At 41.4% G+C, this 21,627-nt stretch overlaps 1 protein-coding gene across 1 annotated transcript in view; it reads right to left on the reverse strand.

Annotated features, from left to right (window-relative positions):
• Nucleotides 1-21,627, reverse strand: part of LOC101745221 (disks large homolog 5) — a 33,588-nt gene that overhangs the window by 10,076 nt on the left and 1,885 nt on the right. Inside the window, exons 4-25 of the mRNA XM_038019084.2 lie at nt 21,248-21,363; nt 20,958-21,080; nt 20,420-20,537; nt 19,555-19,694; nt 18,658-18,781; nt 18,229-18,305; nt 17,119-17,225; nt 16,142-16,272; nt 15,535-15,630; nt 15,340-15,447; nt 15,064-15,227; nt 13,919-14,097; nt 13,407-13,486; nt 12,514-12,644; nt 11,193-11,298; nt 10,120-10,204; nt 8,610-8,680; nt 7,334-7,397; nt 4,483-6,425; nt 3,434-3,708; nt 1,024-1,244; nt 172-401 (exon numbers count right to left, since the gene is read on the reverse strand). Coding sequence (XP_037875012.1) covers nt 172-401; nt 1,024-1,244; nt 3,434-3,708; nt 4,483-6,425; nt 7,334-7,397; nt 8,610-8,680; nt 10,120-10,204; nt 11,193-11,298; nt 12,514-12,644; nt 13,407-13,486; nt 13,919-14,097; nt 15,064-15,227; nt 15,340-15,447; nt 15,535-15,630; nt 16,142-16,272; nt 17,119-17,225; nt 18,229-18,305; nt 18,658-18,781; nt 19,555-19,694; nt 20,420-20,537; nt 20,958-21,080; nt 21,248-21,363 — 4,689 coding nt within the window. The remainder of the gene's footprint in view (nt 1-171; nt 402-1,023; nt 1,245-3,433; nt 3,709-4,482; nt 6,426-7,333; nt 7,398-8,609; nt 8,681-10,119; nt 10,205-11,192; nt 11,299-12,513; nt 12,645-13,406; nt 13,487-13,918; nt 14,098-15,063; nt 15,228-15,339; nt 15,448-15,534; nt 15,631-16,141; nt 16,273-17,118; nt 17,226-18,228; nt 18,306-18,657; nt 18,782-19,554; nt 19,695-20,419; nt 20,538-20,957; nt 21,081-21,247; nt 21,364-21,627) is intronic.

Here is a 21,627-nt window from a genome sequence, read left to right on the forward strand (position 1 = left end):
TGAGAATAGATTAAATATTATTTGTCTTTATTAATATTTGTTTAAAGTGTAGTCTTGACGAAATCTGTGATTATATAAGTATTTGACAATAGAATAATTTCAATTAATTACAGTCGAATTTCGACTACCGGGGAACCACTAGTGTATCGTACCGCACCGTACGTATCGCACCTTGTCGGCGAGGTCCCTGACGGCGCGCAGCGGGATGCAGTCGAGGTGCGCGCAGTCGGGCGCGGGGCGGGGCTCCACGTGCGTGCCGCTGGCGAGCGCGGGCGCGGCGCCGGCCAGCGCCAGCGACGCGGCCCGCACGGCGCCGAACACGTGCGGCCAGTCCGACACCAGCCGCGCCGCCACGCACTCCCACAGCGGGCCCAGCACCACCACGGGCCGCTGCCGGGCGTCTGCGCACGCAACCACGCACGTCACTGCACCCGTCCCAGGGTACTCATTCATTCAAACATTTGTGGACTAATTTAGGGCACTTTTTTTTCTTTTTCCTTTTTTTCCCTACCTAAGCTGATAGCCTTGAGAGGCTATTTCAGCGTAACCTTAACCAGTAGGTGAGCTCGCGGAGCTCATACCGGAGTGATGCTAACACTGACCCTAGCAAGAGCAGTGCTTCGCAGAATCTATCACCGGATCGGAAACGCGACCCACTGAGAAGATCTGGCGAGAAACTCAGTGGGCTGTGTCTATAGGTTAATTCGCTCGTCGAGCCCTTCGTCGCAAGCGACGGGTTCGACGAGGACGATGACCGGTGGCCAAGTTTGAGTGGACGTCAATAGGACCTCTTGTGACTCTGCAGATAGGTGCCACCGCCCTGCCTATTTCTGCCGTGAAGCAGTAACGCGTTTCGGTTTGAAGAGTGGGGTAGCCGTTGTAACTATACAGAGATCTTAGAACTTATAGATGTCTATGGGCTCTAGTAAGCACTTAACACCAGGTGGGCTGTGGGCTCGTCCACCCATTTAAGCAATGAAAAAAGTGACAGCGTGGACGAGAGCGGCAACAGCACAGACTTACAGTGCAGCCTCTCGACCCTCTGGTAGGAGAGCACGGGCAGCTCGTCGGCCAGCGTGCCGGAGTCACTCCAGCAGCCGAGCTCGGTGTTGGAGAAGGAAGCGAGCTCCTTGCTGTCGCGGTGCTTCTTGCGGCGGAAGAAGGAGCGCCGCGCCGTGGTGGAGGCCCGGCGCTGCGTGTCCGACTCCAGCGTGCCCGACGACCGCCGCAGGATCTCCTCCACTCTGTCCGGAGAGCACACAGCATCACTACCCCGCATGTTACAAATCGACTGTCTAACTTTATTATCCACTAGCTTTTGTCCGCGACTTCGTCCGCGTGGAATAGTTCACGAATAATGCTTTATTTTAGAACAAATTTGGTTAGCATAAAATCATATCGAGCAAGATCGAGGGACTGCTGATTAATAACCTTTGCAGCAGGAACTTGGAAGGAAAAATATAAAATAAAAATATAATGATATAAAATGTATGTAATGATATTTATGTGTTAGATTTTTTAAGTTACTAACATAGATTATAAGTAACTCTTACTAATAAAATGTTATGGCTTTAAAAAAAAAAATGTGTGCGTGTACTAGTGTACACACGTAAGAAGTGAAACTTGTTTATGGCCTTATTTTTCGAAAAATGATCTACATGCAACTTTCTAGAAATTGGTTAAATAAAGTTAAATTAGATAAAGTTTAAACAAAAGGATTTTATTATCATAGACATGAATACAAAAAAGTTAAATTAGATAAAGTTTAAACAAAAGGATTTTATTATCATAGACATGAATACAAAACAGATGGCGCGTAACGGAAAAAAGTGACGCGTAACCGAAAAATGTGACGGTAAATTTTTTTCCAACGCCGATAAGGAAGTTTCACTTCAAAAACTGATATAAAGTATAAATAAATAAAAAACGTTATAGTGAGCCAACCTTAATATACATATCGACGCTTGAAAGGCAAACGTGACTAAGCGACAATGCGTGAATTTTACAGTAGACTAATTGAAAGTTGAAATACCTGAAAACAAAATTTATTTTAACGAAACTAGCTGTAGTAGAATCTAGCTAGTAGCTGTAGGATTGAAATAATTTTAATAGACCTAGAAATATATTTTTTTTTGCGCATCGAATATGGTTATTGCCTATCATTTATGTACAAAGCAGTTATTGTCGCTTAGTCACGTTTGCCTTTCAAGCGTCGATATATATAGGCAGTCGCGGTTTTTTTTTAGATGTTTTAAAGGGGAACAATTCTGTTATACATTATTTTAGCGAAATTTTAACCGTTTCCGCAGTGCACGCAGTGGAAGCTCTCAAAAGGGAAAAAAACCCCGATTTTGAAACATTCTTTATTGGTGCTCCGCTTATATTGGTCTTAGCGTGATGTTAAATAGCCTATAGCCTTCCTCAATAAATGGGCTATCTAACACTGAAATAACTTTTCAAATCGGACCAGTAGTTCCTGAGATTAACGCGTTCAAACAAACAAACTCTTCAACTTTATAATATTTTATTATCCATTTTATTTATTACTCAACATCTCAACAGACCGACTTCAGACATCTATACATTAATATGTGAAGCAAAAACTTTGCACCCCTTTTTACGCAAATTGCGCGGACGAAGGAGTATGAAATTTCCCACACTTATAAAGAATATAGAGAAGGAATGCAGAATGCAATTTTTTTTTTTGAAATTATTCATTAATAATACATTAAATCAATAAAAAATATCACACACACGCGTGCATACTATTTGTTTATTATCAAACTTTTCTTATTGCTTATAGTCTGTGGTCAAATTGAGAATAGATTATGTAATATTGTTTATCTTTATTAATATTGGTCTATAGTGTAGTCTTGGCGAAATCTGTGTTTATAGAAGTATAATAGTCTTTGACAATTCGTCTAGTGTCAAAGACTACTTTGACAATAGAACCTTATAATGTTCAAACTTATAATTTCAACTAACGGCCCGCTCCGGCTCCGCTCGGGTCTTTAACAAAAATTTCAACGATGTTTAACGTTGTTTTATTTTTTAAATAAAAGAACACTTATTGCGACATAACTATAATAGTTAGACATATGCTGTCGCGACATTTTTTGTAAATAATAATGTGTACTACAAAGTCGTAGTACATTATTTTATTCTATCATCAATAGTTTTCGCAGGGCACGCGATGTAAAGAATATTTTAGGTAATTTTTTTACACCTTCAAAAAAGGTTATAGCCTATGTCACTCGGGAATAGTGTAGCTTCCAAACAGTGAAAGAATTTTTCAAATCGGTTCTGTAGTTTCGGAGCCTATTCAATACAAACTAAGAAACAAATCTTACCTCTTTATAATATTAGTATAGATTAATTATAGTCGAATTTCGACTACAGAGGGACCACTAGTTATAACAGAACGGTCACTCACTTGAATTTGCTAGGGATGGTCCCCCAGTGCCTCTTAGCGCTCTTACAGTCCAGCTGCCAGGCCCGCCACAGGCCGGGGGAGCCGTTGAACAGCGTGTTGTCCACAAACAGCACCTCGTCCTTCCGGAACCACAGCGAGTACTCGTCTATGACGTCCATTCCGATGGACGTGATCTTCGCGCACCTGTCGAAGCCGGCGCGGATGTAGAACGCGTCGCCCGGCTTGTCCTTGATCTCGTGGTACTGCTGGAGGTCGTGCCGGACCAGGACGCTCACCTGCGACCGAACGAGTGCCCGTTGCGTATTTGGAGGAAAAAAAATTGGAACAGGAAATGTAGTTCGTTGGAAGGGCGGGATGGCCGTCATACAACGAACCCAAGTTATAAAGGGAACTGCTCCGAAAACCCAAGTATCATGTAAACCGGCACGTAGCAGCCCGTAAGAAGCCCATAGGTCCCACACTCTGCCTGTTTCTATCGTGTAGCAGAAACACGTTCCAGTTTGAAGGGTGGGATAACCGCAGTAGCTGATTAAAGGTCCAGAGCGCCCTAGGCAATTACTTTATCCGCGCCACTGTACCGGCCATGAATGGCCATCATATTACTATAAATTTTAACTAGTTGTTATTGCAATAACGATGCCGTTGTATCATCAAACCCTAGACTTTAGTAGACCAGGACATTTAGTTCAAGCATCATCGATATGTTATTTTCTTTATTTAGTTAAAAATTGTGAGCTCCCGTGCACCTTGTAACTACACGCCCCTAGGCACGTGCCTAGTTTGCCTTACGGATAATCCGCCTCCGGATAACCGCCATGCTATACAATTGAGACGTCGACATTCTCGTTATGATATCTATCGTCTCCGGTAATCTTTTAACACCAGATAGTCCGTGCATCCACTGAGCGTTCACTCGTTTATACAAGGAATAAAAATTAAAAAAAAACATAGATCTCGACCGGCAACCGAACCAGTAACTCGCGATACAGAAGTACCTGAATGTAAATTATTGGAATATAACAAAGTATTATATTAAAAAGCATTCGCACCTTATCAGCAGGCTTAGCCAGCTCCAGCGCGGCTTGTTCGGCGGTGGCGTGTCTGAGGTCGACGTTGTTGTACTCCAGGATCTGATCTCCGGTCCTCAGCCCAGCGTTGTACGCGGGAGAGTCGATCTGTACGCTGTGCACGAAAATACCCACAGCGTTGCCCCCCACCAAACTTATCCCTAAATCCGAACAGTTCCTCATCTCAATGAGGAGAAACCTTGGCAGCTCTTTGTTGGCTTGCGACTGTCTTAACGTCGATACTTCAGTCGAAGGGGTCTCCATTCTCAGAGATTGCTGCGGTCCGGGCGAGTTCCTGGGTGTCGGCGACCCCGACAACGAGACTTCCTCGTCGTGCGAGCTCTCTCCCGACGATGAACTGCCCTGTACCTCCATTTCGTCTTTGTATTTCTCCGGGCTGTATTGCACGAGCATTGTAATAGAATTACCTATTTGTCTCAGAACTCTAGCTGCAAGGGTGTAGGTGGCAGAACGCATGTTAATCCCGCATACTTCGAGCAGCTGATCTCCTACTTGTAGACCGACTTGACTTGCGAGGGAGTTATCATTAACAGTGGAAACGAACACACCACCGCTGCTTGGAGGGCAGTATATTTGAATACCTAGTGGCTGTTGACTTTTGTCGATATGTACCCTTCTGAGTTCCCCCGGCAATGGTTTATTCCAACTCAGCCCACAGTATTCGGGCATCGAATTTCTTGTAGCTTTATGCGCTAATTGCTTCGCCCCCCTCCCGGGGCTCAGTACTTCAACGTGAAATGTCGGCATCGGAGAGTTTCTTTCGGAACTTCTCTCGATCGAACCTGTGCTCAGTTTCCCGGCAGAGTTTTTAGAAGTGACACTCGGGTTGGACGGTATCCGAAACCTCTGGTTCTCCTTTTTGCGAGGGAACGTGCCGCCCTCGTAGCCATGGTTGTAGTCCCCCACGCGACTGTTTCTCGGCACCGGTTGAATGTCGGACATATTGTGAGTGTGCGACGTGAACGAATGCATTTCGTAGCTCGTTCCTATACTCTCCCCCGATTGGCTCTGCGGTATGTTCGTCGGGCTCGCCAGCTGCGAGTACCGACTCGACGTGTGCGGGTTCGAATTTGAAAAGGGTACCCTGTAATACTGCGACTGTAGTCTCGACTGCGAAGGCAACGTCCCCGTCATGGGAAAGTTGGCATTGCTATTCAGCGAGTCGGGCCCAAAACTATCGCTGTCCGATGGATACTTGTTCACTGTCTTCGGTGACGACGACTTCTTGGTCGAATAATATTGCTCAAGAATATCCTTGCCCGGATGATTCTTGATAGAATGCTCTAACGAACTTGGCGATTTGCGCGTTACAAAGTCTAGAGAGCTCGGTCCCTTATTGACCATGAAGTCCAGGGAGTGCGGACTCTTGGTCCTGGTGCGCGTCACCGGGTGGTAGTCCAGCGAGTCGTCGGACGGGTTCAGAACTAAACTCAAACGATTCGGCGTTATGTCGTGTTCAGAATAGTCGCTGATCGACATCTTATCTTTTTCTAAAGTACGAATTTTCTCGAAGCTATTGGGGGAAGCGAAAGGATTGTGAATGGCGAGAGGGGCGGGCTTGGGGAAGTGCTCGATAGCCGGGGAGGACTCAATCGATTTGTAGACTGAATGCCTCGCTGGTGTCGTGGCTTGCGTTAGCGGAGCGTGTCCCAAAGGTATTGGGTTCGAGTTCCTATTTGTATTCGATCTTTGCGGTTCTGGTGGTAGTTTCGTTGGCGGACTGAGGAGTATCGATAAAGGCGGCCTTTCTTTTCTAGATCTCGGCTGCACAATCGTCCCGGTCGAGTTTTCTTCTAATATAAAATTAGCTCGAGCCTTAGGCCACGTGCCACCATTTTTTGAATCGTTCTGCGATTCCTTATTTTTCCGTCGAGAGCGTTTTAACACGCTACTCGTTTCTTTCACTGTAAAAGGTAATTTTTATGCGAATCTTCAATACATAAAAAATATATACATTATCAGAAATGACTAGATTTTGCGTTGGTGTTACTATTTTTCAGAACGGTCGTACCGTTTAAAAATTTGATAACTTGAATCGAATATTGAAAAGATGACAAGTGCAGATACGGAAACTGATTTAAATAGTTGGATTAAAACCTAAACTAAAGTACCGAACATCCACATTGCTACAATTGAAGACATGAGTGGATAAAGGGGATATGATACAATTTGTTAATTTTGGGAAAACGGGCAACAAATTTTTATTATTTATTTTTAAAATATCATGCGTTTGTGGCTGTTATTTTTATTATTTAAACGTATCTCCGTCATCTACTCCAGACTATTCTTTTTTCGGGTCATTTACAATTAAAGAATACGTTAAGTGCCCATGTCACTTTCATTTAACGTGATAATATTTTTTCTTGATCCACAAGACCTTCATCACGCGCAATTTCTAACAATAGCCTTTAAACCCGGAGTTTTTTAGGTCTAATATGGTTTATAGGCACACTAGCGACCCGCCCTCGCTTCGCTTCGGAAACTGTAATTTATTATTGATTTCTCCACTATTTGGATTCTCAATGGATTATTGGATTATTCAATCACTCTATTAAAAAAAACCGCATCAAAATCCGTTGCGTAGTTTCAAAGATTTTGGCGAACATAGGGATATAGGGACAGAGAAAGCTACTTTGTTTTATACTATGTAGTGATAAAAACTTTATTCAGTGTAAAAACTGAAAAATCTAAAAAAATGTACTTAACCCCTTCATCCACTCATGTCTTCAATTAAAAAACGAATCGTATTTAATATCGTCTGTTCGTTAATCGGTTTCCAAATACAATAATATTACATTAAAATACGCCTTACCAGTTTTACCGTGATAGCTGTCTATGACTGAATCCAATTCCGCTATAGCGTCAGACTCCGGAACCTTTAATACAATAGGCATACGTGTCAAATTCGTTTCATTGCACATCCTTCTTTCTAATGTCATATACATTGACATTTTAGACTTCAATTTTTTTTATAAATATTCAGATATTCGTGTTTATATACAAAAGTGACATTTATTAAAATATTATAAAAACTTTTTTTATATACTTATTAGGCAAACGTTGCCGAATCAATCATTTTCTTTATCAATTATCCCTTCCAAATCACCTTCAAGTAGGCAAGAATAATAAATGACACATGATTTTTTTAATCTCCCTTGTAGGCAGACGATATACAGAGAGATGGCGCGACATCGTGAGACGCATCAAGTCTACCCCTTCCAACACTACATGACGATCACGACCACTCTGTCAAGAGTGACACGACTGAGAAGAAGAAGAAGAAAGGCAGACGACCGTACGGTCCACCTGATGGTGAGTGTTTACCGTCGTCCATGGGCGTCAGCAATGCTAGGGGCAGAGCTAAGCCGCTGCCTACCGTGTGCTTTTTACACGCTTTATATTAGCTTCACTTGTATGTATGTTTGTATGTTTGTAACTGACTCCTTTAGACGCGATTTTGACACACTTTAAACGGCCAGATTTCATTCAAGCTTTGTAGGTTTATCGAGGACCGATGACAATACACTAACTTGATAAGATTATTCCATTATTCAATTTGCAAAATAACGTATTTTGCACTTTGAATAATATAAATATGTAATATTTTAAATAAGATTTTTGCCAATTTATATAATTTTATCTATAGTCGATTAGGCAGGAATTGATGTTAAAGTACATAATAGTTTTAAAAATACGCTTTTATAGAAAAAGTAACTAAAAAATGAAAAATAAGTAATAGTTTAAAAAAACTAAAAAACACGCTTTATATAAAATTCAACTAAAAGATAGAAAATAAAATTAAATTGAAAATCGTGTAAAAAATATTTTTTTTTTTTATTGTAAAAAAAGCGTGGGGTGCATGGTGTTATTAGTTATAAATCCTCAGACCACTGATTGACGTTTCTTCGACTTTTGACCTAATACTTCATAGTCTCAACTGGAACATACCTATCTAATCACAATTTTAAATTTTTTTATTGCTTAGAAGGGTGGGTGGACGAGCTCACAGCCCACCAATTGTTTACAACGAACCGCTTTCTAGTGACCTATGTCGATAAAATACCGAATAAAATCCCGGACAGACTGACCTTCTGTTTATCCTTGGACTTGCTCCTCCCGGTGACGGCTTCGATCTTGCCCCGGATCATGTCCCACGTGCCTGCACCAACATCACAGAGTACAATCATCCCGACAACTCTCGATACAACGTGTTATCTTATCGACTATAAACCGATCATTTCTGATACACAATGAGTACGTATTACGTTTCAGTATTGCGATTTCGATGATACAATTTCGCACTATCGTCATGTGACCTATTAGTATCCAAAGACATCTAGTATATTTATTGTAAGGTTGACGAGCAAACGCGATCACAGCCCACCTGGTGTTAAGTGGTTACTGGAGCCCATAGACATCTATAACGTAAATGCGCCACCCACCTTGAGATATAAATTCTAAGGTCTCGAGTATAGTTACAACGGCTGCTCCACCCTTCAAACCGAAACGCATTACTGCTTGACGGCAGGAATAGGCAGGGCGGTGATACCTACCCGCGCGGACTCACAAGACATCCTACCACCAGTACCAGTTACCCCCTGGCATACTTAGCTTTAAAACCTAATTCACATATTTTAATTTGGCCTGTTTGAACACAAACAGATCGTGTTTAACTGCCCAAGTTTTGATCGACAAACCAATTCCTACGTACGTAAATCAATACGACAATATCTCATGAAGACTTCATCGAACGCAATCACGATCTCTATCGAGACACGTAATGAGAGAACAAGAATTTGAGTGTAACAAACAAACGATTGTTTGTTTAGGCTTTAGGTATTGACGTGTTACGAAATGAAAACGCAGCACTGAGATAACGGAGATCGTATAAATCGATATTTGAGATAAATCATTGTGCTTTTTTCTACTAGGAGCACGTAGACGTTTTATACTAGCTTCCGCCGGCAGTTTCGTCCGCAGTTTCGCCCGAGTGGGCGGAAATCCGCGTTCAGCTTTGACACATTAGGTGAGGTAGCCTTATATATTATATACCTTCCCAGGATTATGAATTAATTCCATATCAAATTTCCTCAAAATCAGTTCACAGGTTTAAACGCAAAAATCTAATATTAGATACTGCAGTAACGCTATCGCTACTTTTTACTTAAAAATGTAATTCATGATTTTTTGACAACGTGAGTCTGAATAATGAAATATAAAAATATTCTCTTTCAAATTAATTTTAAAATTGTCAAAACTATATAAAAATTTTAGGGTTATACTGGGAACAGTTTCGGAGTTCTGTGTGCTTACGAGTATTTTTTTTTTAACTTCTCGCCAGGAAAAGCGCCCTTAACGACAAACGTACGGGGCACTGCAAACACAGTATGCAAACAAAAAAAACAGAAAACAATTCTAAAAATCGTTGGCTTATGTTCTGTTACTCTTTAATTACCGCTCTTTCTGTTATTTTAACTCTGCTTCGAAGCACAGATTGTAACTCTAATAACCCTACTGCGAGTATGTCAACGTTCGAATCCTACAGCACGTGTTGCGCGCGCGTTGTGCACGTGTAGACAAGGCATAACGTGAACCAACCTCGCTCCTGCGCGATCTTCCCCTGGCTGCCGGCCGCCACGTGGTACACGTAGCGCCGCTCCGCCGCGCCCCCCTCCCCCGACACCTGCACACACGCGCAATGCAACTGTTACAACATAAACAACTCTAAATTACAATTCAAAACAACTGATGTTTTATTGAAGTGAAACTTCTTTAGGGGCGTTAAGAGTGAAATTTAACTCGCGACAGATTCGTTACGGCTAGAGAGAAAAGATATAAATTTAGGAAAAGCGAGAGTGAGAAAATAAGACAGCGTCTCGCGAACGACTCGACCGTGGAGAGGGAAAGGAAAAAACGAGCTAGGTCGCTTCTCTTATACACAGTATTTCCTATTACAAGAGAAATTTGACTTAGGGATGAAAAATAAAGAAAAACAAAATACTACACACCGCAGAAGTTTCACTTCTTTACGTGCACCAAGTTACATGCGCACCATTTTTACATTTATTTCCAGTTCTACGAATGTGGGATTTGTTTGTGTGTCCGAATGATTGTAGACTGTGCAATTAAGGGTCGTTCACGTGACAAATTAAAAAGATTTAAATTTAAAATTCATTGAGGCCTCACTCGCACCTCGTAAATTATTACTAATATACAAAGTAACCTACGTTATTCTCTCTCTCTTTATTAATGACGATATGAGAGAGAGAGAGAGGAGTGAGTGTTGAGATGACGGCTTATAGAAGAGAATGGAAGAGAAAAATTAGCTGCGCCGACCCCACCAAGTGGGATAAGATGGAGAAAAAGAATAAGAACCTAATTTATTCTCTGTAACCTGTTTCAATACTCCGTCAGATTCGACTCAGCTGTTTCGGAAATTAGCTCGAGTTAAAAGTCCCATCAAAATTGCTACCGCCAGCGTGCTGTTAGTTGTAATCAAATGACCATAAAATATATTATGTAGTCTCGTTAGAGATATATTAAAAAGGTACAGAGCGGATTGAAGTATACAAAATCACAGCCCACTTGCTGTTAATCGGTTATCGGAGCCCATGGACATCACAACGTGCCCGCAGACGTCAGTACCGTCGCTACGTGTTCGTTTGACCAACCTTGGAGTCGACGGCTGCGGCGTGGAACTGGCCGTAGCTGTCGTCGGTCTGCGAGCAGATGTTCACCGGCTTGTTGTCCGGAAACGAACTGGCGTACGCGGACAGCCTGGTCGACAAGTGCTCAGGGTTACTCATTGTGTTAGTGTAGAGTTGTGTCGGTACCAGTAGCGCCATCTGCCTTCAATGTTCTGGGATAGTGTAGACATGGTCTTCTTTTTCTTGTTTCGAGTATGGGAATTGGCTTTTAGCGATACCATTGTTGCCAGTAGCAAATTTATAATAATAACCAATTATTAGATACATATAGATTTTGCTCTATGAATCATGATATAAATCGGAATGAGATGAAGTTAATTTATTTAAAACCGCAATAAATTGGGATGGGATTGGGATAAAATAAAGATAATAGAGAAAATAGAAGATAAAATAAAGCTAAATTGTAGCATTAATCAAACGTTTAAAATTTCAATACATTTTACTAACATTTCAATACTTTACGTTCCAATTTTGTGATTATAAATTAGAAATAAAAACGATCCTATCTCTCAAGTTGGACCATCCCGCATACGGTGTGCGAAGTTTTATTTGAATCGTTTTATTAATTTAAAAGTTCATCGCGGACAAACAACGTGACAAAAACCTGTGTATAAAATATGTTTAAAGTTATTAAAAACAATAACTAACGTAGAATGTAATTACATGGAAATCAGTTAACATTCGGAGTGAGAGGGGGTGCTATATCCACTTTTTATACTAAACAAGCTCTTAATTAAAAAATACCACTGAATTCCAAATTTTTCGATATAATATATGTACGCTAGATATGAAGAGTTAGCGAATGCTCACGTCCATTACATTGTTGAAACTAAAAACAATAGCCATGATTTTTTTTTATTGCCCTTGTAGGCAGACAATCATACGGCCCACCTGATGGTGAGTGATTACGGTCGCCCATGGACTTCAGCAATGACAGGGGCAGAGCCAAGCTGCTGCCTACCGCTTAATACTCTCCACAAGCCTCGTTTGAAGAAGGACATGTCATAGCGCTCGGAAAACACCGTGGAGTGGAGCTCATTCTATAGCCGGACGGTACGTGGCAAAAAAGAGCTCTGGAAACGCACTGTAGATGACCGCAGTGACTACAGGTAGTATGGATAAACTCTACTCCGGTGGCGGACGATGGTAAAAATGAGATGATGGTATAATCTCGAATAATTCCTTCGAACACTCCCAATATACAGAGGGAACCGAAATCCCTCCGCAGACCCAGAGGTTCGAAACGTAGCGATAACCAAAGTATACGGTGCGAGTGTGTTCTCACCTATTCCTGTTGTCGGTGAGGGCGTGCAGCGGCCGCAGCACCGTGATGGAGACGGACTCGTACTGACAGTCGTTCAGCAGCAGCATCGCCTCGGAGACACTCTTCATGCCTTCCAGAGATCTGTTGTTTATCTGGATAGAACAGACATGTACAATCAAATACTACGTCAAGCTGTATGGTCTGGTTCGGCTTACTTCTTGTTTCAAGTGAATTTAGATTGTTTGTTTTTGCATTAAGTGCAAGCTACAAAGTATTAGTTTGTATCTCATTAGGAGGATAGATGTGAAAATAAAATTTGAATTTTTCATATATCATCTACGGTAGGCAGCGGCTTGGCTCTGACCCTGGCATTGCTGACGTCCATGAGCGACGGTGACCACTTACCATCAGGTGGGCCGTATGCTGGTCTGCCTACAAGGGCAGGCAAAGAAAAAAAAAATCACATCTTTAGAATTGAAATGGCTTAATCCAAAATTATTGTTTTTTGTTTAACGCCAATAATGTAATTGAAAAATTGATTTTTTTATTTTTTTTTCATTTACGAATTAAATATTTTAATGCATGACTAAAAGATACTTTTGATTACTGATAGAATACATAATTATAAGTCGTTCAAAGTATAAAACTCATTTTCTCTAAATTTTTAGTTAAGCCACTTCAACTCTAAAACTTCGGTATTATGATTTACGATTAATATTATAATCTACGTTTATGCATCAGTTGACATGTTACAAATTTAAACTTCACAAGGCGAATAGATTTTTTTTTTAATGTAGAATTAATATTTTCGGTCACAATCTATTATTAATGAATCATTTAAAACAACGCCTGATTCACGCCTGGTTCGAATATTACACATCCCTGACAGCCCTAATGTCGCACACGCAACTTACGCTGACAACCCTGTCGCCCACGCACAGCGTGCCGTCCTTGGCCGCGGCGCTGTTGCTCGCTATCTTGCCGATGAAGATACCTGGTCAACGAGATACTACAATAAGGTTCGGGTATCAAATGAGATGTTGAGATGCTCACACTTGGATGGGCAGGTTATGCAATTATATCGTAGGAGGTTCGGCCCTCTACCCGAAAAAAAAAGGTTATGCAATTATATGCAAAGAAATTCTTAGTTAAAATTCAGTTTTTGTATTGGTAGAAATCAAATAGAATATGTCCGCTGAATTTTTTTGGAGGTTATATTCGAGACTTGCCATGATATATCGACAATTAGTACTAGGCATTAAGGACCTAAGCCTATGTCTAGCAGTGGGCGTCTGTGGGCTGATAGAAAATAATTAAAGTCCTATTATGACAGTTCACTTGACGGTCAATAGTGAGCTCTACCAGAGCAAAGCAACCCCTTTTGGAAGTATATGAGAAGTTGTAATGTGGTAGTGTGGCTAGTGACCGTGCTGCAGCGCCAGTCCGCCGGCGTGGGGCAGCAGCGCCGTGCGGTGCAGGGCGCGCGCCCGCTGCACGGCGAGCGGGGCGGGCGCGTGCGCCAGCGCGTGCAGCAGGGCGCCCGCACACGCGCGCGCGCTGCTCCACGCGCCCGTGCCGCACGCCGACGAGATGCGGTCCAGCACTCTGCGCACGCACAACACGCTCATGCTAAACATTTCTATATAGAAATAGAAATAGTTATTTGTGCAACAAGAGAGCAAAGTTGTTTTTTGTTTCAAGTGCTGATTTTGAGTCCCGAGCAAGCGAAAGAATCTATGATTGATCCACGAGCATAGCGCATGATTCAAAGTTAGAATCCCGAGTATAGTGAGGGACTCAACAGCACGAGATGCGAAAGACTTTACTCTCGTGTCGCACACATAGCTTTTCACCTCAGCAGTGACAGCACATATTACTTAGCAGACATAGAAATGAACAGGAATAGATTGAAATAACTATTAAAAAAAACGTAATTCTTTATTACAAATATTTCGTAGGGGTTTGTTTTTTTCACTCGCTTTTTTATAAGCATGTGAAAGAGACAGAGCATAGTCAAATTCGAATGTTTCAAATTTATGGCTGAACAATGTCAATTCGTGGCACTGAAGATTGAAAAATTAAAAAACTACTCCATGCTCGAATCAAAATCGCGTTTTATTCACTGTTGTCTCGCAGCAAAAGCCACATGTTTGAGCTGCTGAGGTGAAAATACAAGTGTTTATATTAATATAACAACATCTAAAAAAGGATAGGTATATATCCAAAAATACACCACATAGAGCTTACCTTCCCTTTTTCAAATATGACATCAGTTTACATTTCGACCTTAAATGAGTCTGCCCACTACACCTTTCTATACATGACGATGCTAGAAACGTGACAGGGAAAAACAAAATTTTTGTATTAAAAAGTATGTAACTATGCCCACTAGACCGTTCCGTAACCGACCAGCACCATCACGTGCCATGCCAACGGTGTAGTGGGCAGACTCATTAAGTCTAAAGACGGACGAATGACGACGGCGTGATCTTGACCTTAATAACCACTATGATCAAAAAGCATTTTAACTAACTCATCATCAAATCAACAATCACATGAACCTCAGCTAACCTGATCTTGCCATCAGCGTTGGAGCCCTTCTTAACAGCAGTGACGTATACGCTGCAGTCGTTGGGGAAGTACGGCTCGTCCCTGCCGCCAGCCAACTCGAAGCCGAGCTCCCCATCTTTAGTCAGTCCGCTCAGCTCCACGTCGATTAGGTCCCATTCTACATCCTGTTGGAAAGTTTTTATCCTTTTTTCCTGCCTAGCTACCAGTAACCTCAAGGGACTATTCTGGTTTCGCCGGATATGTGAGCGAGCTTTACTACTTATGACGTGGCGCTACCTGTAGGTCCGCGGCGTCGAACAGCCTGGCGGGCTCGTGCGCCGGCTCGTGCTTCTTGTTGCCGTGACGCCGCGCCTCCGCCACCTCGCCCACCATCTGGTCCCGCTCCTGCAGCACAATACGGTTAGCAGCGGGTCGGGGGGCGGGGGGTTGGGGGGCGGGGGGTTGGGGGCCGGGGGCGCCGCGACGACTCACCTTGCGGAGTCGGTTGCACAGCGCTTTGACGCTCTCTCTCTCTTGCAGCAGTTTGTCTCGTTCAGAAAACGCCCAGTCTCTCCTTCGTTTCGACACCTGCCAACAAAATACGTACTAGAAGTAACACTTTGGTTAATACATTGTATTTCTAAAATATAACAACGTATAAAGAGCACCCGACTGAGAAAAATATTGAAACTTATAGATTATGGACATTATTTCATTTAAAATTCAGTAATATTTAATGCGTGCATCAACTATGAAGACAAGCGCTCGTAGAAAAAAATTATCTTGTGAGGTTTTGGAACTGATTTTGGACTTATTAAAAAAAACATTAAAATAAAACTTCAAGTGACGCTTCACTCGGGTTGCTGCCAAAACTCTCTAACCACAGATAATAAGAATAAGTAATGGTGGGCCATTGAGATTTTTATTAATGGAATCATTAATGTCTAAAAATATTAACTAATTCATGGTTTTAAGTAATGTGAATTATAACCATTAGCTATTTTTTTTTTATTTGTTGTTCCCGTCACAGAATACTCTTTCGTTTGGCAGCATTTAGGTTTAGGGGATCTAGGGGAAGGGGAGGTGGAGGGGGTCCCACCTCTGCCTCCCGCTGCGCGTGCGCCAGCTCTGCGCGCGCGGCGTCCAGCTGCTTGCGCAGGCGCTCCAGCTCCTGGTTGGCCTGCTCCAGGTTCTCCACGCGCTCCTTGTCCACCGCGTCCACCACCATGCCTGCCAAACGGAACGCAACACTTACTAAACTAATCTGAGAATGATACTATTTATTGTTTTATTTATTGCTTATATGGGTGGACGAGCTCACAGCCCACCTGGTGTTAAGTGGTTACTGGAACCCATAGACATCTACAACGTAAACGCGCCACCCACCTTGAGATATAAGTTCTTAGGTCTCAGTATAGTTACAACGGCTGCCCCCCCTTCAAACCGAAACGCATTACTGCTTCACGGCAGAAATAGACGGGGTGGTGGTACCTACCCGTGCGGACTCACAAGAGGTCCTACCACCAGTAACACTACTACATTTATTTTCATTATTTACTACATTTAGGTCCATAGTGTAAACAAATCGACATGTCACGAATATAGAACATACAGAACTGCCTTTAAATATAAGTTTAAATTTCGGTAATAATTTATTCTTTTTCTCAATTCGTTAAGATACCTAAACAGTTGAAGACAGGCGTGGATGAAGTGGATATGTATACATTTATTAATTTTGAGAAAACAACCAACAAACTTTTGTTATTTGTAGTTTTTCTTCGTACATAACTGCTTCATCACATGCAATTTCTAAAAATAGTCTTTAAGTACGGAATTTTAAGGTCTAATATGGTTTATAGGCACATAGCATCTTCGTTAAAAATCTTAAAAATTGTACTTAAACCCTTCAACCATTCAAGTCTTCAATTCTATTAATACAATAAAACCTAATTGTGCATCCATTCATGACATTACAACATTTAGGTACCCAGCAATGCACAGGTCACTGGATTATGAACTCTATTACTTATAGAAACATTTGAAGAGTGTCTCCGGGAGCAGCTGGGGGAGCATCACCTTGCAATTTGTCCAGGGAGGGATCGTTGGAGTGCTGCCCGTTGAGAAACCCGTCATTGCCCACTCCACTTGCGAGCCCCAAGTGGTGGTACGCCGAGTTATCTTGTCTGGAACGTAAACGGATCATTCAATTAGAAGCTCCAATGTAATTGCCTAAATAACCTAGTGTTTATTTTTAATCATGTCTACTATAATTCTTTAAATTATCGCCAATTATTAACTTTATCACAGGTATGCAATTCTTGAATCTTTCACTTCATCAATGAGGGTTAAATTTTTTGTGCAATAAAAAATTTTCAGTCAATCAATCAATCAATCAATCAATCAAATTATTTATTTATTTATTTATTATTTATAATCATTTCTTTTTACACATATCTTCCGTAATAATATCATTAAGACATCAATGTCCAGTATGTTAGATACGACGCTCCCGCCCACAGACCCACCAACGTGCCTGCTTGTGGCCTCTCTGGGACACGGCAGTCTCTGAGCACCAGGACTTGGCCGATCTCGGGCAATGTAGACGGGACATAACAACTTCACATAAGGACTCTAGCGGGATACTGTAAGGCGGGAGACACATGCACAAGCCTGATGCCGGATACTTTTTTTTTTTAAAGGATTTTAGGACCTGGTATCTAAGACCTTTAAGTCATGCCTTATTTTTATTTATATTCTTATTTTTATGAAAAATGATAATATGGTGTGAAATGAAATGAAGATGATTAATTTGAGACATTAATCAACTGGGATGAAATGATAATGATAATGATATGGGAATTCATTTCTCCCATATGGGATGAAATATAATCTTAGTAAAACGGTGGTCATTTACTGAGATTTTTTCAATGGACTTTTTAGAGGATCCCGAGAAGTTACGTCCAGCGGGTTTGTTTCATTTTCCCATATTTGTGCACTTACACAGATATTAACCAGTTAATAAAGCACCGTTATTACACATTTAAGCCTGAAGAAACACTAAATAGACAAAAAAAAAACAAATCACACAACCTCACTCCTCGCGTTCCCGCCAAAAAGTCCCGGATACTTTAGACAGTTGGGTTGCCCACACCCCGCGACGGCCTGGCAGCAGAGGGCGCAACGTACCTGGTGGCGGAGCACTCCTTGAGGGCGCGGTCCCGCTCCGACAGCGCGCACTCCACCTCGCGCCGGAGACTCTCGGCCTGCGGACCACGGGCTCAATGTACCAACTTATACGGGAAGGAACACCTTTGCATACGTTAAGATATAACGAGTAATTTATTTATAATCTATATATTAAAAGGTGAAGCAAAAACTTTGTACCCCTTTTTACGAAAATTGGGTGGACAGAGAAGTATGAAATTTCCCACAATTATAAGAGAATATATAGGAGTGCAGAATATTAATATTTTTTTAATTATGTCAGCTAGTCTATTGATAAATATTAATATTTCACTGACCTATGTCAGCTGTTAGTACGTGGGGATAATATTTATGACAGGGTTGGGGTCGACGTGACACAACCACTCTCTATTGTAAAATTAAATGAGGCACCTGCAACGCTGTGGCCCTGTGATGTTCTCTGGATGCTTGTAATGCAGCTTCTAAAGCGGACACCCTCTTCATAGCTCCTTGCAGGTCATCAGATAACTTCTCCATCTCTTTGTGAACTGTATCCCTAGGAGAACAGGCAATACCAGTTAGTGGTCTCATAAACCTTTCAGTAAGACTTCATCTCCATGTTTCGTTCACAGTGGTGTATTTAAGCTTATCTTCTTACTAATAACTACCTGATTCACAGTGGTGTATTTAAGCATATCTTCTTACTAATAACTACCTGAGTAAGTCTAGGCCAGTTCTCGACTCACTGTGGGCAAGTTGAAGATTGGTTTAAAATCAATTCGGTTTAAATTCCACAGGACCATATTATTATTATAATATATTTAGTAGTTAAAAATACTGTACAAAATAGATTTTATTGAAGATGAAATTAGGTCAACTATTAATAAGTCGTCGTGGCCTAAAAAATAAGACGTCCGGTGCATTCGTGTTGAGCGATGCACCGGTGTTCGAATCGTAAGCGGAAACCAATTTTTCTAATGAGATACGTACTGAACAAATGTTCACGATTGACTTCCACGGTAAAGGAATAACATCGTGTAATAGAAACCAAACCCGCAAAATTACAATTTGCGTAATTACTGGTGGTAGGACCTCTTGTGAGTACGCGCGGTTGGGTACCACCACCCTGCCTATTTCTGCCGTGAAGCAGTAATGCGTTTCGGTTTGAAGAGTGGGGCAACCGTTGTATATTTGACATCTTAGAACTTATATCTCAAGGTGGGTGGCGCATTTACGTTGTCAATGTCTATGAGCTCCAGTAACCACTTAACAGCAGGTGAGCTGTGAGCTCGTCCACTCATCTAAGCAATAAAAAAAAACGTGTGATACCTCTCGCTCATGATGAGCGTGTACTCTGCCATGGCGGCGTTGCGCTCGTCGGTGAGGCGCTTGATGTCGGCGCGCTCGCCGGTCTCCCACTGCCGCACCACGTGCGCCACCTGCTGCTTCAGCGTGTTGCGCTCCCGGATCTCAACGGACAGACAGACACATCAGGCGACCTCTCCATCGTACAGCGACTTAAGAATTCCATAGACAGATATACCTTCAATTGGACACTGTGTTTGGTCCGGTCTGAATTTTCAGTTACTTATTTTTGGAAAGAAGTTCCTTATGGGACGATGCGGAAAAAACGTCCGTAACGTAAGATTTTTATTAGTAATGCACACAGCGTATGACTTAACTTTGTAATAACGTACAAAAAATAACATATTTTTTTATCATTCATTGACCACGATCTCAGAGCGTTCGTTTGCGCAATACACTAACTCTTATGCAAACAACCGTGAATGAGGTGTACCACAATAAGTTCGCACGTTACCGAATGACCGTGGGTTGTTGCGAAACCTCCAGTTTTATTTTCTTTATACCTCGAATAGAACTTGAAATTAATATTTTTATAATAAGGAGCTTCGTTCCTATCCGGTGTCCCACAACACCACACATCTTTTTTTTTGTTTTTGGTAATTATTTTCAAAATCATAATTGAATCAATAGTTTTATGAATCTATATTCAGCACACCCATTGCGATCTCAAAGGGTAATCGTTTGTTAAGCAATTTAAAATCAGCTGCTCTGTCATCAACATCAGGTAAACCGCTATCAGAAGGTAAGCGGTAAGGTCAGTTTCAAACACAGAATGCATGAGCACTGCACGTAACAGTGCTATCCCACACGTGTATATGATTCAGCTCACCACAGCATTCCTCTCCTGCGTCAACTCATGGCACTGAGTCTTCAGACGGCTGTTCTCTTCTTGCAGGATCCGAAGCTTCTCCAATGTTGCATTATGATTCTCTATTAAATCATCATATCTGTAACACAATTAAACTGATCAGACGATATATTGCAATCAACTTAGCTAATCATTAGAATATGTATTTTTGAGCTATTAGTCTTTTTCACAATTAACAAACACAAAGTCAGTTTTACTCTGTGAAACCTTTAGTAAAAAAAAATCAAAAACTTATTATTCATCATTCATTCAACAGCCCCAAGCTGGGATCTTCAACTAAATTATGGGATGGAATACAAATAGGACAAAAAAAAACATTCAGATTAAACATCAAATATTTTTCACAAAGATACTGATTCCAACCTGTGGACAAACCCGAACACTGTGGTAGTCACTAGAAACTCAAATTCCCAAGACCTATTACATCTAATTCATAAGCAAAGTCAAACTATAATGTGCATACACTGTTTTGTGTACCAGGTTCTAAATAACATATCACCTTTTTTGAAAGCAATCCAACTCTTCCTTTAAGGCTTCATATTTCCTGAGTGTGTGTACCAATGCATCAGAGCTGCCTTCCGGTGTGCTGCTCTGCTGTAAGTGTTGTACCTCACGCTCCAAACTTAAAATGTAAAGAAATGAGTTAAAAATAAATGAAAAACAGAAGAGTATGTAGGAAAATAGTGGTAAAACTTAGTACCATAAATATAACAACAAACAAAATATTACTAAAAGAAACAAAGAAACGTGCTTCATTGCCTCAAAGACAACGCTAAATGTAAGTCATACCGTTGGTTATCATTGAGCAGATCTCCGTATTTTCCACGTAAGCTACTAGCCTCTTGAGCTGAGACCTCCAGTTGATTCATAGCTGCTCTGTGCTGCCCTCGGAAATATTCCAATTCCTACAAAAAACAAGGTTTTAGAAATTAATGGATGTTGTGAACCCTAGCAGATGTCTTCTGAATTAAAAGGTATCCAATCTCATGTCTCAAGGAGCATTCTTAGTGTCTATCAGCTCTCATACTATAACAATATCTGCCTACCGGTGGTATTGCATATGAAGAGCAGAGGAAGTTTAGTCTAGTTATTCTAGATTTATTGATGCAGCTGATGTATTTATGGAAATAATTTTTAGATGTGCTGTAAAGTTGGATATGAGTTACATG

Source organism: Bombyx mori, chromosome 3 (assembly GCF_030269925.1).
Source record: "Bombyx mori chromosome 3, ASM3026992v2".
Classification (NCBI taxonomy): Eukaryota; Metazoa; Arthropoda; class Insecta; order Lepidoptera; family Bombycidae; genus Bombyx; species Bombyx mori.